Genomic DNA, 18,074 nt, shown 5'->3' with positions numbered 1-18,074 from the left:
GAACCTTCACTAGGAGGCAGGCACCATGCAGGGAGTACAAGGGAGTAAAGACAGGGCTTCCTGTCCTCAAGGAAATCTAGCCTCTTCTATTGAGAGCAATCTGGAGAGTTAATTTTATAGCCTAATATGTCTATCTTCTGTGTGCTTCAATTCAGCAGATATTTTCTAGGTGCCTAAGACAGACAAAGTAGTAGGCTTAATGCCTCAGTAACAGACAAATAAAACCCTCTTCTGTCTGGTCACACCTACTTCTCCTTCCCACTGACTTGTGAGGGAGGGCTAAAATAAGAAGGCGACAAGTTTGCAGTCAGTGGTCTGGAGAAATCCCTCGTTAAATGTCTAAGGCGTTCCACTGCAATGGCAGTTACTTCTACAGGCCACTCAAGGCTGAGAAGAAACACAGGTGGAATTGCCAGGGGAAGACAGGAGACACACAGGACTTCTCCAGCAGCAGCCACTGTTTTGGCAAGTCAATCAAACACTGATATTAAAGCTACATAAAACATTTCTCTTATTCAATTCTGGTTTTATTGTTTACTTATGGTCTAATATTATCTTCTAAGGTTGTTCACTGTAAATATACAGTATTTCACTAAATGATGGCTTCAATAAACAAGCACAGGGAAACTAATATTGTTTCTGTTGGAAAATACCATATGAATTCTAAAATGACTTACAAACTTTAGATTACAACTTATTTGTTACAGGTTTCTTAAAGTTTTATGCAAAATAGTTTTAGCCAAATTTCACAGTGAATTTATAAGAGAAAACCTAAAGATTCAAGTCCATCACAAAGCTGCAATTTGATCTTGACCTATGATTCAACACTTTAAATAATGCATATTGCATGGAGTACTTCTAGTATTTGTTCTTCTAGATGTGACAAGTGACCCCTAAATCAAGTGGCTCCCATAAATCCATGCAATAAGAGTTGCTGGAAATAATTCACTTTGACAATGAATAGAGACCATATCAGTTCAAAAGACAAGAGATAAAATCACAGCAAGACCAAGTGATGAGAAACAAATGCTTGACGCTTAAAGAATCTAAGGGGGTAGCAAGGTAAAAAAAAAAAAAACATATCATGCTGTGTGCAAACTGACACCAGGCATTAATTTGCTAATGTTGTAGTAAAAACTACTACTTGAGAACTTATGAGAAAGCTCGTTTTCAGTGATGTTTTGGAAGCCAGAATATCTCCAACAGGAATTTTTGAACCTGAAATTCTGGGGTCAATACCTCTGTTTATGCTGCTTATTTACAGGGCTCTATACATTCTCTTTGGCATAGTTACAAAACTGCTTTCTTTTGCACTCTGGCTTTGGAAATGGAGCAGTATAACAGGTCGGAAGGAACTTAGAGGTCACCCTATCTTTTCTGCCACCTGCAAAAGAAAAGCTTACCACAAACAAGCAGGGATAAATAAGCATCAATAATTATGGTAAAGAAAAAAATACTTTTCAATTTAAAGATAAAACTTTTCTTCCAAAGTTACTATACCTTACTTGTTTTTATTCACAACTTTATAGTTACTTTGAATTTTTAAATAACAAGGGCATGAGATTTTTAGGTATCAAAAGAGGCTTACATTTTTAAAAGGTATAAGAAATACTAGTAAAAGCCTTCAATAAAAGCATTATTCAAAAAATTGGACTTGAGTGACAGTGGTATGACATTCTTCACACACGAATACACCCAAGAATCACAGAATGACAAGCTAGAGTGAGTAAAACTGTATTTCCCTTGTGCTTTCAGTAAACACACACACACACACACACACACACACACACACACACACACACACACACAAACAGAAAAGGAAAAAAGAAAAAAGAGTCTGGTGGTGTTTTCTTCATCTAATCAAAATATCTCTTTTTTTTTTTTTTCCCTGAGTTGGAGTCTCACTGCATCGCTTACGGTCACCCCAGCATGAACTTGCTAGGTTCCGACGATCCTTCAGCCTCAGCCCTCCAAGTAGCCAGAATACAGGCGCGTGCTACCACGTCCAGTTAATTTTTGATTTATTGTAGAGATAAGGTCTCACCAAGTTGCCCGGGCTGGTCTCGAACCCGTGGGCTCAGGCAATCCACTTGCCTCAGTCTCCCAAAGTAATGGGATTACAGGCTGAGCCACTGAGCCCAGCCCAAACATCTCTTAAGGACATCACTTAGGAGTGCTTAAGAGATTGTTTATACTGCATGAATTTTCTCCATGAATATACTGTATACTTTCTAGCAATACTTTTAGAAAAATATGAATGTTTAGTTGTAAGAATACATGAGTTTTCTAATGCTAAAATCTGCCATGGAATAGAATCTGGGTTTATGTCTGGCATCAAAAAAAACTTTAAAAATATAACAAAACAGAAAAATTATGGACAAAGCAAACAAACCAAAACCCCACCAAAACCAAACTGAAATGTCTCCTATCATTCTTATTTACAAACAGATTAAAACACCCTAGACAGCATGCATGGCACGAAGTAAGAAAGAAAACTCCTTGAACTTTTGGGGCCTACGAAACTGTTGCAAGCAAATCTCAGTCCTATAAACCAGTCATGTGCTTGGCTCACCTCATCTCAGGGAGGAAGGTTTTCTTATAGGCATTCTCGATGTCCTGAAGATAGGCAGAGGTGACCTTCATTTCATGTGGCTAAACGAGAGCAGAAAAATCAAACTGGGAAATGTTTAGATATTATTTGCTTTTACTTGTACATATGTAAAATGTGAAGACAATCACTGAGCATTGTTTTCTTTGAATCATCTACAGTGGGCACTGTAGGGACTTTGGGGTACAGAAAAGAGCCTCAAGATCAGTTAGAATCATTCTCCCCTACAACAGTGAACACATGAGTCTGTCCAGGTGCACCCATGGGGTGCCTCTCTTGCAGGCTCTAAGATGCAGACTTAAAACAGGGCAAGACAGATACCCTTGTTATCAAGTGGCACTGCCTATCTTTCCTGTTCCGCCTCGTGCCTGACTGCAGACAATGAAAAATCACCAAAAGTGGGGGGCAGGAGCCCCTCTCCTACTGCATCCTACTCTGTTATCCAACCCTCTCTGCAGTTCTCCGTCCTGCTCCCCTCCTCCACCACTCACCCATTTCCCCGCAACTAACTCCCCAACTCACTCTAGCTCTTGCCTCCCTTATCATCTGAAGTATGCTAAGTCAGCTTCAGAAATTTAAAAATAGAGTGTCAAGTTTCAATATTTAAACAACACCAAAGGCTAAGTTCTATTATCTTCTCACCCTGTTTTATTTTCTTCATGGCAATTTCCTTTATTTAATGTATTTTCTATTTGTCTCCTTGTTTACTATGGGTTGCCCCCATTAGAATGAGTAAGGATTTCCACCCTGTTCACTGACATGTCCCCAGCACCATTAGTGTCTAGTAGAGAGTGGATGCTCAATAAATATTTGTGGGAAAGAGAGAGAGGAAGAAATAAAGAAATAAATAGGCCTACAATTTCAACTTACAAAATGATGAAAATATTCTAAACCTAGATGACAACAGTGGCAACAACTTGGTAAATTTACTAAAAATCACTGAGTTATACCCTTAAAATGGGTGAATTTTATGAACTATAAATTATACCTTACTAAAGCTTTTCCACAAAAAAGGGAAACTATCATTCAAAGAGTATTTACTGAAAATCTATCATTCTAGCAATGGGACCAGGCACATGGAAAAGTACAATAAAGACAATGCTGCATTTTTACCACTCTGTCAAGAAAGGGGATCATGTTTTCCCTCAGGAAAAATACTATAATTGGGAGTTATATTTTTCAGTAAGGACTTGGCATCAGAGAAGATGGGCTTTGTTAATTTTTGTAGCCTCCTAGGTGTCTGGCACAGGTACCTTGCATATAGGAAGTATTCAGTATTAGGTGAGTGAATGAAATCAAGAAAAGTATAAAACAGTGATATGATTATAAATCTCTATCATTAGCTGTGTTCCAGGTAAAATAAGATTAAATACAGACTGACTATAAAAGGAGCTCTAGTGTACTACAAACATATTATGTACACCATAAAAACATAACCATCTCAGAAATTTGACCTGCAAAAACTAAATAGAATACTTTTACTATTCTCTTAAACTTTAGAAACGGTTTTCGGATATTCTCATCAGTTATTCACAAAAGCTGCAACATAGAGACACAGACTGCACTGAAATAAAAATCTAATAGAAACACACCCATTAATAATATAGCATCTGTTTCAGAAACTGTAATTTTAGCTGGTAACAGTATTCATCTAAGACTTTACTTGGAATATTAAAAAGTTGCCAGCTCTACTTTGGACCCCAAAATTGTTTTTGAAATACTGTTATCCCAGATAACAAAATAATTATCTAGAGATTCTGAATATATGCCTTCATTTTTCTCAATAAATCTCAGTATAAGCAAAGGTGTCCAAAGTTATTCCACTGAGAAATAATTAAATATTTTAAACTTGCAGTTGCCATTCCTTCCTTTTGCCACCTGATAGAATGTTCTTGAAAGTTTAAATAATACTTGAGAGCAAACTCTTAAGCAATAATAGGTACAGAGTGGCAAGAAATAGGAATAGCTAGATGTCTATGTTTACTACTGAAAGAGAGGAGGAAAGTTAGTCTCATAGAATCTTCTGGCAGTAACAAAAAAAGAAAAATCGAGCTTTCCTGCTGCCTTTACGAGAACTACCATTCAAAAAGGTATCCACTGAGCACCTACGAGAATTCCAGGACTGAAGGTGGACATTACAATGACGAACAAACAGGCAACTCTGCATCTTCATCACAATGTCAAACAGGAAATCACATTTTCCTCCAGAAAAAAACAATATCATATTAAACAAAAACTAGCTAAAGGAGCAAAGATGGCCTTTGTTAACCTCTATAACCTCCTTCATGCCTACAGAGCTACCAATGGCCAGAGGATAACTCAAAAGGCAGAATTTCTAGGCCACCTAATGAAGACAATCAAAACTACGAAAAGGTGAAACTGATGTGTATGGAGATCATTGCTCTACTGTCCTAGAATCAGTAAGTAGGAAAAAGAGGGACAGAGGCACAATGTGTGTTAAACAGATGGGAGTAGTGAACTGAAAGGATATTAGAAATCACTTTCAATTTGTAGGAGAGTGATAAGATATGAAAATCCCATTTAATAATGGAAAGGTACATGACAGAGGGACTGAGAAAAGTCTGTCAGGAGGTCTTCCCCAGCCTCACAAGAACAGTTGAGGGACTTGGAGACAACAGTGGGCCTGGAGAGCACTGGTAAGCAGCAGTTCCCAACTGGGGCAGCACCAGGCAGAGACCCTGGGCCCTCTCTCCACTCAAGGATGGCCTCTCTCAGCTGGGATCCCTCCTGGTGAGGACCACCAGAAACCAGTATCCTACTAAAACAGGGCTTTTAAGTGCTGTTCTACATTACAAATAGCAAGGACAGATAAAAAGATGCATGGCTTTTGATTTTAAAACTGAATTACATTTCCTTTCTTCTGAATCCGACTCTGGATCTCTGGAACGGGCACATCGATGTAGATCACCACGTGGGGAGGCAGGTATTCACAGATGGTGACCTTCTTCACCTCGTTGTAGTGGTCCACACCTGTCATACATAAGAGAGAGGCACCACTGTCATCTAACAGTCCCCATACAGGTTTCCAAAACAAGCTCCTCCTTGAATAAAACAGTAAAGGAATTTGCAATTCTCAGAGCCATATGTCAATCTGAATCACATTACAGTCACAGCTCTAACCAATGACCACACACATGGCAAACAGGGCTTCTTATCCTCACTGTATTTACAAACCCAAAGTATAAGGTCCAGGGAAATTAAGTGACTGACAAAGTAAAATACTAGGATCTAAATGATGACCTTAACAGTATTCTAAAGGCAGATCTTCAGTGCATCTTAGCCACATTAAAGAGTCCACCTTTACTTCTGAGGCAAGGTGAAGGTCACTCAAGTGTCCATTTTAGTGTTTTCTGAACTGAAATGCATTGTATACACCTGCTGTATGTATATTTCTTCATAGTAACAACAGATAAGGGTATGATCTTCTTTAAGGAATAAAAAGAAAAATGTCAAGCTACATTTACTCAGGTTCAGCACATTTAAACAGCTACACAGAACTATTTACTGAGTTAGATTCAGTGATATAAAATAAAATTGAGGCTGGATGTGATCTCTTGCCGGTAAAATCCAGCACTCTTGGAGGCTGAGGCAGGAGGATCACTTAAGCCCAGGAGTTTGAGACCAGCCTGGGTAACACAGTGAGACCCTACCTCTACAAAAAAAATTGTTTTTAATTAGCCAGGTATAGTGACACACACCTGTAGTCTTAGCTACTCAGGAGGCTGACACAGGAGTTCAAGGCTGCATTAAGCTACGTATGGTTGCACCACCACTCCAGCCTGGGCGACAGAGAAAGATTCTTTATTTTTAAATAAATAAATAAATAAATAAGTAAAAAAATAAAATTGAAAGTAACTAAGGCAAGAAATAATTCTCCTAAAGTTATCATAATACAGAATACATTATAAAGACAGCAATCACATAAAAATTGTGATGCTAAAGAGGATTTGCTGCTTTGAAGAATACTCTATGAAACCAACAGGGAGAATACAGTTCTGTTTATGCAGAACGAAACAACCACCCTCACCCATCACAGAGGCAATGTCAAGAAATTATCCTCTCTGCAGACTGTTACATGGTGGAACCTTCCAAAAGTGACAAATGGGTGGTCATGTTCCAGTGAGCAGCACTCCTAGTACTCTTGCTCTAGAAGAATTATGGGATGGGCCTTTGATCCAAGGTCAGGGACAATATGCACTAGAGGGATATGAAAGACTACCAAGGAGGAGGCATGACCAAGCAAGAGACAAACACTGACTGTGGGGTACAAACACCTGATCGTACCAACAGCCATCCATGCAGAACATACTAGGCCAAAGATTTGCTTCCTAATTGCTGGACCTTTAAGAGGTCAACCTCTCTCACTGTTAAACTAAAATCTTCCTTTGCCTTGCTTCCTCCACAAAGTCTCAATTTTTCTCCTTATTTCTGTTAGCATCCCATTTCTTAGGCAATTTCCCACCCTGCCATGTGACACCTGCCCTTTAGCCAATGAAATTTGCTTTCTTCCAACCCAACACTGAAATGATCCTGGCTAATGCCACCAGTCCCCTAAAGGTGAAATTTGATGGTCACTTCTCAGTTCTTATCACAGTCCACGTAACACCCATGACCAACCATCCTCCACCCTCTCTGGTTATCCTTGTGCACCTCTGATGGTTCAGCTTTAATTTTTCAGGGGGCTCCCACATCCCCACAAAGGGCACACTCTGGGACCTGGTCTCAGTTCTCACCATCACTCCCTGGGCTTTTCCAAGACAAGTATGCCCACTGTCTCTGCCGACCCTCCAAACTATCACCAGCCCAGGCCAATCCTCAGGACTTTAGCAGACACCTGACTGCAGATGTGCCCTGTGACCATCTCATGGGAACTCATACTCAGCGACATCCAAATGTGAAGCCATCTCAGTCCACTGTCCCTGTGCATCCTTCTCCCTTGTGGCTAACCAACCAGGACAGGTCCACGTTACTCTCCCCACTGTGCTGCCATGAAGTCACCCACTCAGGCCTGCCCAATGTCCCTCTTCAGTGGCAACTCCCATTGTCCAGTGCAGCCTCCCTGCTGGGCACTTCCTCCTGACTGGGCTCCTTCCCTTTGAGTTTCCCCTCACCAAATGCATCCTTCAGATAAAGGCCTGTGATCACTTAAAACTCAAATCTAACTACATCCCTGTCATGCTTAAAATCCTTCAGCAGTTCTTCAGTACTTTCACAACAAAATCAAAACGTCCTAACCAAGGTGCAAGCCCCTTCCTCGGGCAGTCCCTTCCTACCTCTCCAGCCAGCACCTGACCCTCCCTCCATGACAACACTGCCAGTGTGTGGTCTCCACCCACCCCCAACTTCCCTTGCTTGCAACTGCATTACAAGTCAGTTATCAACAAAGATCTTCCTGAGAACAATTCCATCTCCCAGCTGATTAGATGGTTCTGTGTGCTTCCATAGTACCCAGGAGTAACACTGAGGAGCCACTAAACACATTTTATTGCAATTAACGACCTACATTGGTTTAACGTCCCTCACTCCCACCCACAAGACTGTGGGAGCCTTGTCTTTCATACCTTCATAACACTAATCCTTAAGACAGCATGTACTCCAGAAATACTTGCTGACTGACCTGAACTGCTGCTTGGTGTGTCTAGAGAGGATCAGCCCCTTGGGCAGAAGCAAGGGCTCTCACTACTCTTTCTGGCTGCAAGCTGTCAGGCAGATTACCCTAACACCAGAACACATATGCAACCAAAGCAGATGCTGTATCCTCAGAATTGCCACCTGGATTACTTCAGTCTCCTCTTTCATTAACCAACAACACTGACTCTGACTTCCCAGATTTCAGCTTCCCACTGGCTCCAGTCACCCCAGCACACAGATGAAAACATTGCCAGTCAGACTGACCACAAGACCTGTTCAAAGCACCATCCCAACACACTCCTACTTAGACACTCCAATCCTATCTTAACTTCTCAAGGTCAGCCTGCTTCTAACTAGGTCTTTATTCCTTTCCATATGCCACTTGTCAGCTCTTCAACAATACCCCAACACAAGACTACTCTCCCTAAAAACATGAGAACAGCAACGTGTCTGAAGGAAAGTTCCATTAGAAATCACACATTAGAAATGGGAGCGTTTGGTATAATTAAACCTACAGGTCAAAGAAATGCAGCCCCAGTATTTCTGGGTGAGCTGAGAGCTGGGGAAACCCTCGGGGGAGGATGTGGGGACTGTGTGTTAAGCCTAGTATGCTCAATGGCCTGAGACCCTGCCCTACTTTCACAGGGAGATGTCATAGGACAAAAGACACCTATTTTAGGAAGAAAAAAGGGTGAGAGAAACCTCAGTAAGTTCCCTTCTTCCTGTAAAAATTTATTAAGTAATGGTATTTCTTCATCTTTAACAAACATTCACAAAAACATCAACAGCAAGGTGAGTCTATCACAGCCTTTGCAAAGTCACACAACACACTGGGAAGCTTGCCTGCAACACTGACTCACACTGCTTTCGGATGTATCCTTGGTTGTACATCGCTTCCAGGAAAACAAAGTCACTGAAGATGGAGCGCTCCAACACAACACCCTGTCCTGTTTAAAAATGGATAAACAGAAATTAAGAATTAGACAAATAACAAAGCGCTGTAAACTGGTGATTTCACTTTAGAAAGAGGAAAAGCACAGTCATTTACAATTTCATTTCCAAACTAAATATATTCAAAAGAACATATACATATTTATAAGTGGGAAATTATTTCCAAAAACTAGAATACCTTTTCAGTTTTGGGCAAAATAACATTGTTTCAATCGTTCAGCTGTGACAAAAGCATCCAATTAAAATAAAAAGTGCTTCCGTTTTTAAACGATCTATTCCATCCCCACAGTGAAGTGACCACCCTAATTACTGCTCCTGCCTGCACCAACCACTCCAGTCACCTCCATCCACTCTCAGCCTCACTTGTTGAGCTACTGTCACAGTGGCCCCTAACAGACACTCAGATCAGAATGCTAGTTCCCAGGGCTCCTAGGCAGACTCCCTGCAGTTAGTCCTGCTATGTCTGGGTAGAGGCCTCCCCTAACCTTCCAAACCCAGTCCCATCCCATGGTCCCCTTCCTCAGAGCAACCACCACTCACTCAGGACCAGATGTTCTCGTTTCCATATTGAGCCTTTATCTTCTACTAAAATATAAACTTCCCTTCCTGTGGCACCCCTAGCTCCTAGGCTAGGCCTGGCACCCAGCAGGCATGCACTCAGTACTTAATAAGTAAGTTAAAAGAGTACAAAAAAACCAAACAAGTTCTTATTTAACAAGTAAAATGTTTCTTTTTAATTTTAAGAAACAGTAGTCAGAAGATAGGGCCGACATGTGCTTCAGAAGAATGTATAGTGAGCCCAAATGTCAGCACTAAGTCCAAGCCACTATATTGGCTCCTGTGAGTTGGGTTCTAGTCCAGGACATTGAAGGTAGATGGCAAACCACATTTTTTCTTAAGAGTAACACTCACAAAGATCAGGATTTTATTCATTCAGAAACAAGAATCACTAATAAAATGTCAAAAAGGCAGGACAATAAGGAGAAGCCTTTGAACTGTTCACATAAGACCATTACCCTATGTGGCCATAGTGCACTAGGCAGTGGCTCCCAAACACAGCTGTGAACCAGCTCCAGCAGTGGTTGGGGTCCTTGTTAGAAACATCCTTGTTCTCACAGCTCAGACCTGGCCCCATGTCCCTCCCTTGCATGAGCTGACTCTCCAGCAGCAGTGGAGCTTCTGTGTGTGATAAGCTCATGAGGGATACCGCTGATCAAGAAGTGCGGCAACCACTGCTATCGAGAACTGACACAAAGCCCCTGAGAATCAACCTGCCTCCCTCTCCTCTACACATGAATTTGCTGCTACCTGTGAATTCAGAACCATGGCATGGGAGCTTTGACCAAAAAGTTGCTGCCCAACTTTCAAGGTGTCTAACACTCTGTTGTTTCCCAGGACAATAAGGCAGCCCTAGTGGGGTTGTGACTTCACTGTGCACATGCATAGCCTATGTTCCTGCCCACTGTCCACTTTCCCTCCATCTCCTGTGTTTCCTGATCCCTGTTTCCATCTCCCAGACTCTGGCCTTGGCTGCCCTAATACAGAACCCATGTCCATTTCTTCCCTGCTTTGGACAACTCCCAAGGACATATCCTCCCTAACCACATGAGTCTATGGTGACCTGTGTGTTCCACCGCCCTTCATCTCTGCTACCTTCTCAAGGTTTAACTTCTACCCTGTATCTTTATGGTGAATTCCAGTCTGTCTCTGGGTCCTCTAAGACAACCCTGTTTTGTTGTCATTCACATCTCTATATGAGACATGCTGCATCTTCCTAAGTTTGACTCCACCTCCTCTAGTGGATTATATGTTTTCCCTTTCCTCCATCATTTTGACACATTGCATGTAAACGTCTAAAACAGTAACATGAATATTCCATACAATTCATAAATCCACTTCAGTATTCAACAGTGAAATAATATTAAGTTAATTTTATTCTGAAACAATAACATGGATCTCAGGGAACTTATGATCTCATTGGAAAAACAAAACGTACCTCATCAATGACTCTGAAAGAAAAACTCCACTTAGTAGCAATTTAAAATAACTGAATTCTAGACTCAAGCTCAAGTACACAATGCATCCAGCAGATACCCAGCCAGAGACACGCACCTGTGCTCAGCAAGTGTTCCAAGGCATCTGCATACTGCAGGAGACGACTGGCATACAACCAGGACTGCAGGCGGTAACTGTTGCCATCATTACTTTGCGGATCATCATAGAATTTCTCCAAACTACAGTTGCCACTAAACGCTACGTCCAGAGGCTTTCCATCCCCTGTAGTGCTGTCTGCATAATGTATCCCTGCTTCAGGAAAGTGCTTTAAGCCTGTGAAGAGAAAGAACTAGATGAAGCCTGGTGTGGGTTCCCCACTACCCCAGCAATTAGTGTGGACTAACTGAAGCACACAACCCATCTGAACAGTATCACCAGTATACCCTTACACCTGTGTTTCATCATATGTAAAGGGAGCACATGAGATACTGAAGACAACTTGCCTGAGCACGTGTGAGATAAACAAGTAAGCTAAAGGGCTGCACCATGCTCTTGTATGAATTCCTCCCGAAAGGACAGCTTCCCCGTGACTATAAGAGCCCCTCCAGTGCTGTCAAATGGGTATAACAGAAAGGTACCAGGGACAAACACCAGCACTGACGAGCTGTGCTACATCAGCTCCTCTTACCGACTTTACTCATTTGTAAATGAGTGCCATAACAACACTTCTATTTCACAGGCTATCACAAAATTCAAATATGACAACTCACATGGAAGTGTCCAGTTTATACTGTCAAGATAAAATTCCAGTTCAAATTGATAACTAGCAAAGATTTTTTTTTTTAATTTTCCAAATCTGAATGATTAAACAAAAATGTAAAATACTCACCTTAGGCCCAATTCTACCTAATCAATATTAAAGTAAAATCAAAGTGAGATAAACAACCATATATCTGAGAAAAAGGTGTCATTCTACATAACATAAAATCATACCTAGTTTCTCTGCTATCTCTTTTGCAAGCTTGCCTTTCCCAGAACATATATTGCCATCTACAGTTATCACTTTGCTGTATTCTGTCAGTTTTTTGCTTGTTTTATCACCAAGCATAAATGCCAAAGGTCCGTATCGCAGCTGACACTGCACACTGGTATGAAGTCTTCCCTGAAAAACACAATATCATACAACAGTACAACGTGACCATTCTGGTTACTGCAGGCATTACCAACTATTAGGTAAAAACACCAAGAAACCCCTTGGTGACAAAAATGCCAACATCTACATCTTTATTACCTATTAATTTAATTTTCTGTCTCTCCCTCCACCCCGGTCATGCAAGCTCCCTAACAGCAGATATGTTGTCAGTCTATTCACTGCTAAATCCTCAGGGCCTGGAATGGTGCCTGAAATTTCTATTGAATATGCTTACTATGTTCAATAAAAGTTGGGTGGATGGCTATAGATGGATAGACTGAAGAAAGACAGGGAGAAAGAGGGGCTCAGGGACAAGAGGGAAAAAGGGAATAAAAAACATTTGTCTAGTCCGGGCTTCTGCCCTATGCTCCTGACCTAGTTACCCCACTGCCTATTAAACAGTTCTACCTGGATGTCCTAAAGGCACCTGAAAGCTTACAGACCTAAAGCTGAAATGCAACACCCATGCCCTCACTCCCAAGTCTGCTGTCCCTCACAACAGGGAATGAAAAGAGAGCATATATAAGAGTCATCTAGGATGTTCTTCCTTCAACTGCAGAATCATACACAAAATCCTAACTCTTCAATCTCTCTGGACACATCACCTCCCTTCCATACTGCACTGACTCTGTAGACATCTTCACATCTTTCATATTCAAGGCAAAGGTCTGTTTCATCTGCCTCCAGAATCCCCAATACTCTCCATACTACAGCTACTTCCAAAAAGAAAAGAAACATAACCAAAAGGCAAACAACTGAAAAAATTTAACATATATGAGGGGATAGCAGCTTAGTGTGTACAGAGGTTGTATAGGACAAAAAGAAAAAAAGAGAGATGCATAGCTTATTTTAAAAGTATGAAATATGGCCAATAACCACATGAAAAAGTGTTCAACCTTGCTACAAAAAACCAAAAGACTATTAAAAAGGAGAAATACATTTTTATGCACCAAGTGGAAAATAATTGACTTTTTAAAAATGATGATATGCAGTGCTAGGACAAGATAATGAATACCACCATAAACTGCTCATGGTAATAAAACCTAAAGGATACTGGGTGTATGGCATCAGTAACCTATCCAAAGGGAATAAACCATGGACCTGTGCAAAGATTCACCTATAAGGATGTTGGATGAAACATGGTTTACATCAAAAAGGTAAATAAAAAAAATCCTTAAATGTCCAACAACATATGAGTAGTCAGAAAATAAATTAAAGCATGTCCATATTATGGAACACTAAGTATTCACTAAAATAACAAAATATTAAAATTTTTATTATGAAATAAAAATACAGAAGAATATAAAATAATATCAAGTTTTTTTCAGTCTTGATTTACTTGATAACTGAAGGCTGGGAGGAAAAAAAACAGGTTACAAAAGATAATGCAAAGCAGACAACTCAATTTAAAAATGGGCAAAAAATCTAACTGACTAACAAATGAAGATATATAGCAAATAAGCATAGGAAAAGATGCTCAGCATCATCTGTCGTTAGAGAATCACAAGTTAAAACAAAAAGATATCACTATACACTTATTAAAATGCATAAAAATGCAAATAACAGAAAACCCCAAATGCTGGTGAGAATGTAAAGCAACAGGAACTCTCATTCACTGCTGGTGGAAATGGAAATGGTAATCACTTTGGAAAACAGTTTAGCATTCTTATAAAACTGGTCTCACTACAGGATCCATTCATCACTTTTCTTAGGTATTAATCAATCGATATAAAAACGTATATCTACAAAAACATCTGCATGTACATGATTATAGCAGCTTTATTTATAACTGCCAAAAGCTGGAAGCAATTAAGATGACCTTTAAAAGCTGAATGGATAAACTGTAGTATATCCATACAATGAAATATTATTCAATAATAAACAGAAACGAGTTATCAAACCACAAAGACATAAGTGAATCTTAAATGTATTATTTCTATGTGAAAGAAACAGTCTGAAAAGGCAATATATTATGTGATTTTAATTATAAGACATTCTAGAAAAGGCAAACTACAGAAATGGTAAAGAGATCTGTGAGTGCCAGGAGTTTAAGAAAAAGAGTAAGGGTTCAATAGGTAAAGCACAAGGTATTTTTTAGAGCAATGAAATTGACTAAAATGTAAATAAGCATATTGTAGAGACATGCCATTATACATCTGTCAAAACTCACAGAACTTTACAGCACAAAGAATGAACTCAACTATGAATATTTTAAAAAATAACTTAGGTAGAAGGATCCCAGGATGGAAGGCAGAATGTGACAAAACAACACAAATGTATTACAAATATATGAAATCACCTCACTAAAGATGGAAAAAAGTGATAAGACATGAGAACAGTCTATAAGACTGAGGCAAAACGAACTGTACAGAAGCACTTACTCCAGTTCACATAGATGTTTCCTAAGAGGTAAGGGTTAATAATTCTCATACTGCTATATGTATTGTGTGTTTGTGTATACATACACATACATGCACTAGAAGTAAGCAGTTAAGTAAATGAACGGCAGATGGTGGGAGCCAGGTGTCTCACTGTGGGAGAGGAGGATTACAGATAAGCAGAGGAGGCTAGAATGATCCCTATGGTAATGAACATTTGCTTGAACTAATATATAGTTTAATGTGTTAGAGACATCAGTATGAACTTATGTTTAGTTTAATAGAGATGGTCAGACATAGAAATATCTATAAAGATGTATATACACACAGGTTAGTAAACTTACTTTGTTAGCTGAGAGGATCTAGTTAGCAGAAGCACACCTCATCCAGATTTTGGTTTCTAGTATTATTTTCCAATGAAAAGAACAAAGGCTCCTAGGAGAAACAACTTATTCTAAGACTGAATCACTTTGTAGTGCCAGAAAGGAAGTATAAACACACACACACACACACACACACACACACACACACACACACACACACACAATGAAGGGTACATCACAATACAAAAGCCAACTGAAAGAGCTTCCAATGGCCACAGCTAGAACAATCTTAGCAACAAAATAAAGCAGTACTGGATTATAATGCAAAGAATATGAGTCCATATTGATATAAATGGTTGGCTGAATGAATGTATAAATGAATAAATGTAGAGGAACAGACATATCTCCCATACATAAAAATTCTAAATAATGTATGTTGACATTCTGCCTTCAGGGAAGATAGTATAACTCTCCACTCTTTAAGTGTAGTATATAGTGATGTCCTACAGTATGGAAAGCAAAAAGAGAATAACTTTATAGTGTAGAAACTACCTCAGCCAGGTGATCAAAGTCAATATCAACAGTGATAAGCAATGTTTACAGTGTGTATCCATGATATGACATGATGCCAGTGGTACTTTAGCTACGTGGTCTTCCTCCTAAGAATACAATCACCCAAGTCTAATCATGAGAAAAACATCAGCAAATGCCTCTGAGGGACAAAATACCCATCAAATACTGCTCAAAACTGTCAAGGTCATTAAAAACAAGGAAAGAGAGAAAGGCATAACCAAGAGACATGATGACTAAATGTCATGCGATATTCCAAATGGGATCCTGAAACAGAAAAATGGCGGGGGGGGGGGGGGGGGACGACAACTGAGAAAATCTGAATAAAGCATGCTTTAGCTCTCTAAAAGAAAAAGAATGAGAATGCATTATATGATTCAATTGTTGTAAATAATACACAGACACACAATCAGAACAGGAAAAAAAAGGAACAATATATATCAAAAGGCTCACAGAAGTAATGCCTGCAATAGCCAACAAATAGAACCACCACTTAAAGGTCCATCCACAGGAGATCAGATTATTAAACAGTGGCATACTCTGTATATAGTCCAAAAATAACAAACTCAACAGTCTGCAAATACTTAATTTACTCAGTGCCTATTGCGTGCCATTCATTCATTCAGTCAACAAGTATTTACTCAGGGTCTACTATATGCCAAGCACTTTTCTAGACAATGGAATACAGTATTGAGCCAAAAAACAAAAATCTCATGGGGTAACAAAACAATTATATAGCATATTATTAAGTAAGTGCTATAGAGACAAACAAAGGAGAGGAGGTGAGCATGGTATGGTATATGGGATGGACTGCTATATTAAAATAGGTGGCTGTAGGAGCAATCCCTAAGAGTGACATTTGAACAAACTTGGTGAAGAAGTAGCCAAGTGAACATCTGGAGGGGTGGGGGTCTTTCAGGCAGAGGGAATATAAGTGCAAATGCCATAAAGCAAGAACACTGCAAGGACAAGTCAGAAGACCAGTGCAACCGATGCCAAGTGGAATGAGGAAGAGGAGAATGGGGTAAAGTAAGTGTGGGAAGTAAGTGGGGTGGAGAGGGTGTTAATCACAACAGTACCCAGAATCCCAGAAATTAATCACTCTCTCCTGTAGGAATTGTTTTCCCATCTGTGTCCAAAATTTTAATATGCCATAGACTGGCAAAAAGCAGTAATGCTTCTATCAAGCAATCAACTATTTCTTGACTTCCAGATCTTTAGAAAGTGCTTCTTTATAGTTATGGTAGTTTTCCCTTTAATTTCCCATCCTCGGTCCCATCTTTCTGCTCTCTGGAATCATACAGAATAACTAATCTTTCATGACACATTTTCAATTCTTTCAATTGTTCAAGTAACAAGATATACACCTTTTTCATCTTACTCATTTTTCTCCAGACCTACTGAAGTTATTCCATATACGCTTTAGAGTGTAGTGCCCAGAAGAGAACACAAGTTCGGGTGGGTCTGTGCAGTGCATGGATTACAGCAGAACATTATCTCTATTCTGGGGCTGTCACATCCACTAACATAGGTCCCCCCAAAAAACAGGTATTAAAGAGATAACCATCTTTCTCTCTTCTCTTCTGCAACCTGAGTTATGTCCTAAAAACACTTATATAATTTTCTAATAAGATTATACTCTTCTGTTTAAAAGCTTATGCTGACCAAAACCCTTAGCATGGAGGTCAAGTCCCTTTACAACTTGACATTAATGTACCTCTAGCCACAAGCAAGCAAATAAACTATGATACAGTTACAGTCGTTTAAAACAAAACAAACGAAAAAGGCTTTCTAATGTTCTCAGCCATGGTTCTTTTGCTTCTCTTGTTCCCTCCGTGTCCAATGTCATTCCACTGTTGTCTACCATAAGTTCCTGGATCCATTCAAATCTAACCAAAATGCCTTCTCTTGCTTTTCCTCAACACCACATCACCCCAGCACTTACGAGGCCTGATCCCTAAATGGTGCTTGGAAAAGCTGTTACATTAATGAATGAATGAATAGGCGCGAGTGCCCCAGCTTTTTCTCGGCCCCTGCGCACACCGCAGCAACTGCACTAGGGCCTGGAATCTGCAAACCCCTCTCCCACATCAGGGCGGCCCGGCGATAATCGTCTCAGTGCTCCAGCGTTCGGCTTGGAGCTGGGATAAAATGGCCTAGAGAAGATCGGGGCTCCTCTGAAGCCTGTCAACGTCTGAGAACCAAACAATTCCGGGGGCAACAGGGTCGAGGATAGCTCCTGGGTGCCGCCGCCCAGAGGCCTGGGAAGATGCAGAAAGAACCCTCCCGCGGCGCCCTCCCGCTGCCCGCCGTCCCCTCACCACGCGCTGGGCGCCCGCCACCAAGACCCGCGCGGACGTGGAGGCCGGGGCCAGTCTCAGGAGCCTCAAGGCCATGGCTGTCCG

The 18,074-nt window shown here is 40.3% G+C and overlaps 1 protein-coding gene across 1 annotated transcript in view; it reads right to left on the bottom strand.

The window, feature by feature from the left end:
• Positions 1-18,068, bottom strand: part of NDUFA10 (NADH:ubiquinone oxidoreductase subunit A10) — a 64,141-nt gene extending 46,073 nt beyond the window's left edge. The window contains exons 1-6 of the mRNA XM_008068905.1: positions 17,991-18,068; positions 12,200-12,368; positions 11,324-11,539; positions 9,121-9,207; positions 5,478-5,599; positions 2,573-2,652 (exon numbers count right to left, since the gene is read on the bottom strand). Coding sequence (XP_008067096.1) covers positions 2,573-2,652; positions 5,478-5,599; positions 9,121-9,207; positions 11,324-11,539; positions 12,200-12,368; positions 17,991-18,065 — 749 coding nt within the window. The 5' untranslated portion in view covers positions 18,066-18,068. The remainder of the gene's footprint in view (positions 1-2,572; positions 2,653-5,477; positions 5,600-9,120; positions 9,208-11,323; positions 11,540-12,199; positions 12,369-17,990) is intronic.
• Positions 18,069-18,074: the final 6 nt, after the last annotated feature.

Source organism: Carlito syrichta, unplaced genomic scaffold (genome assembly GCF_000164805.1).
Source record: "Carlito syrichta isolate Samal-C Ts95f unplaced genomic scaffold, Tarsius_syrichta-2.0.1 Scaffold311653, whole genome shotgun sequence".
Classification (NCBI taxonomy): domain Eukaryota; kingdom Metazoa; phylum Chordata; class Mammalia; order Primates; family Tarsiidae; genus Carlito; species Carlito syrichta.
Note: the sequence above shows the minus strand (reverse complement) of the source record. Positions and strands in the feature narration are given on the sequence as shown.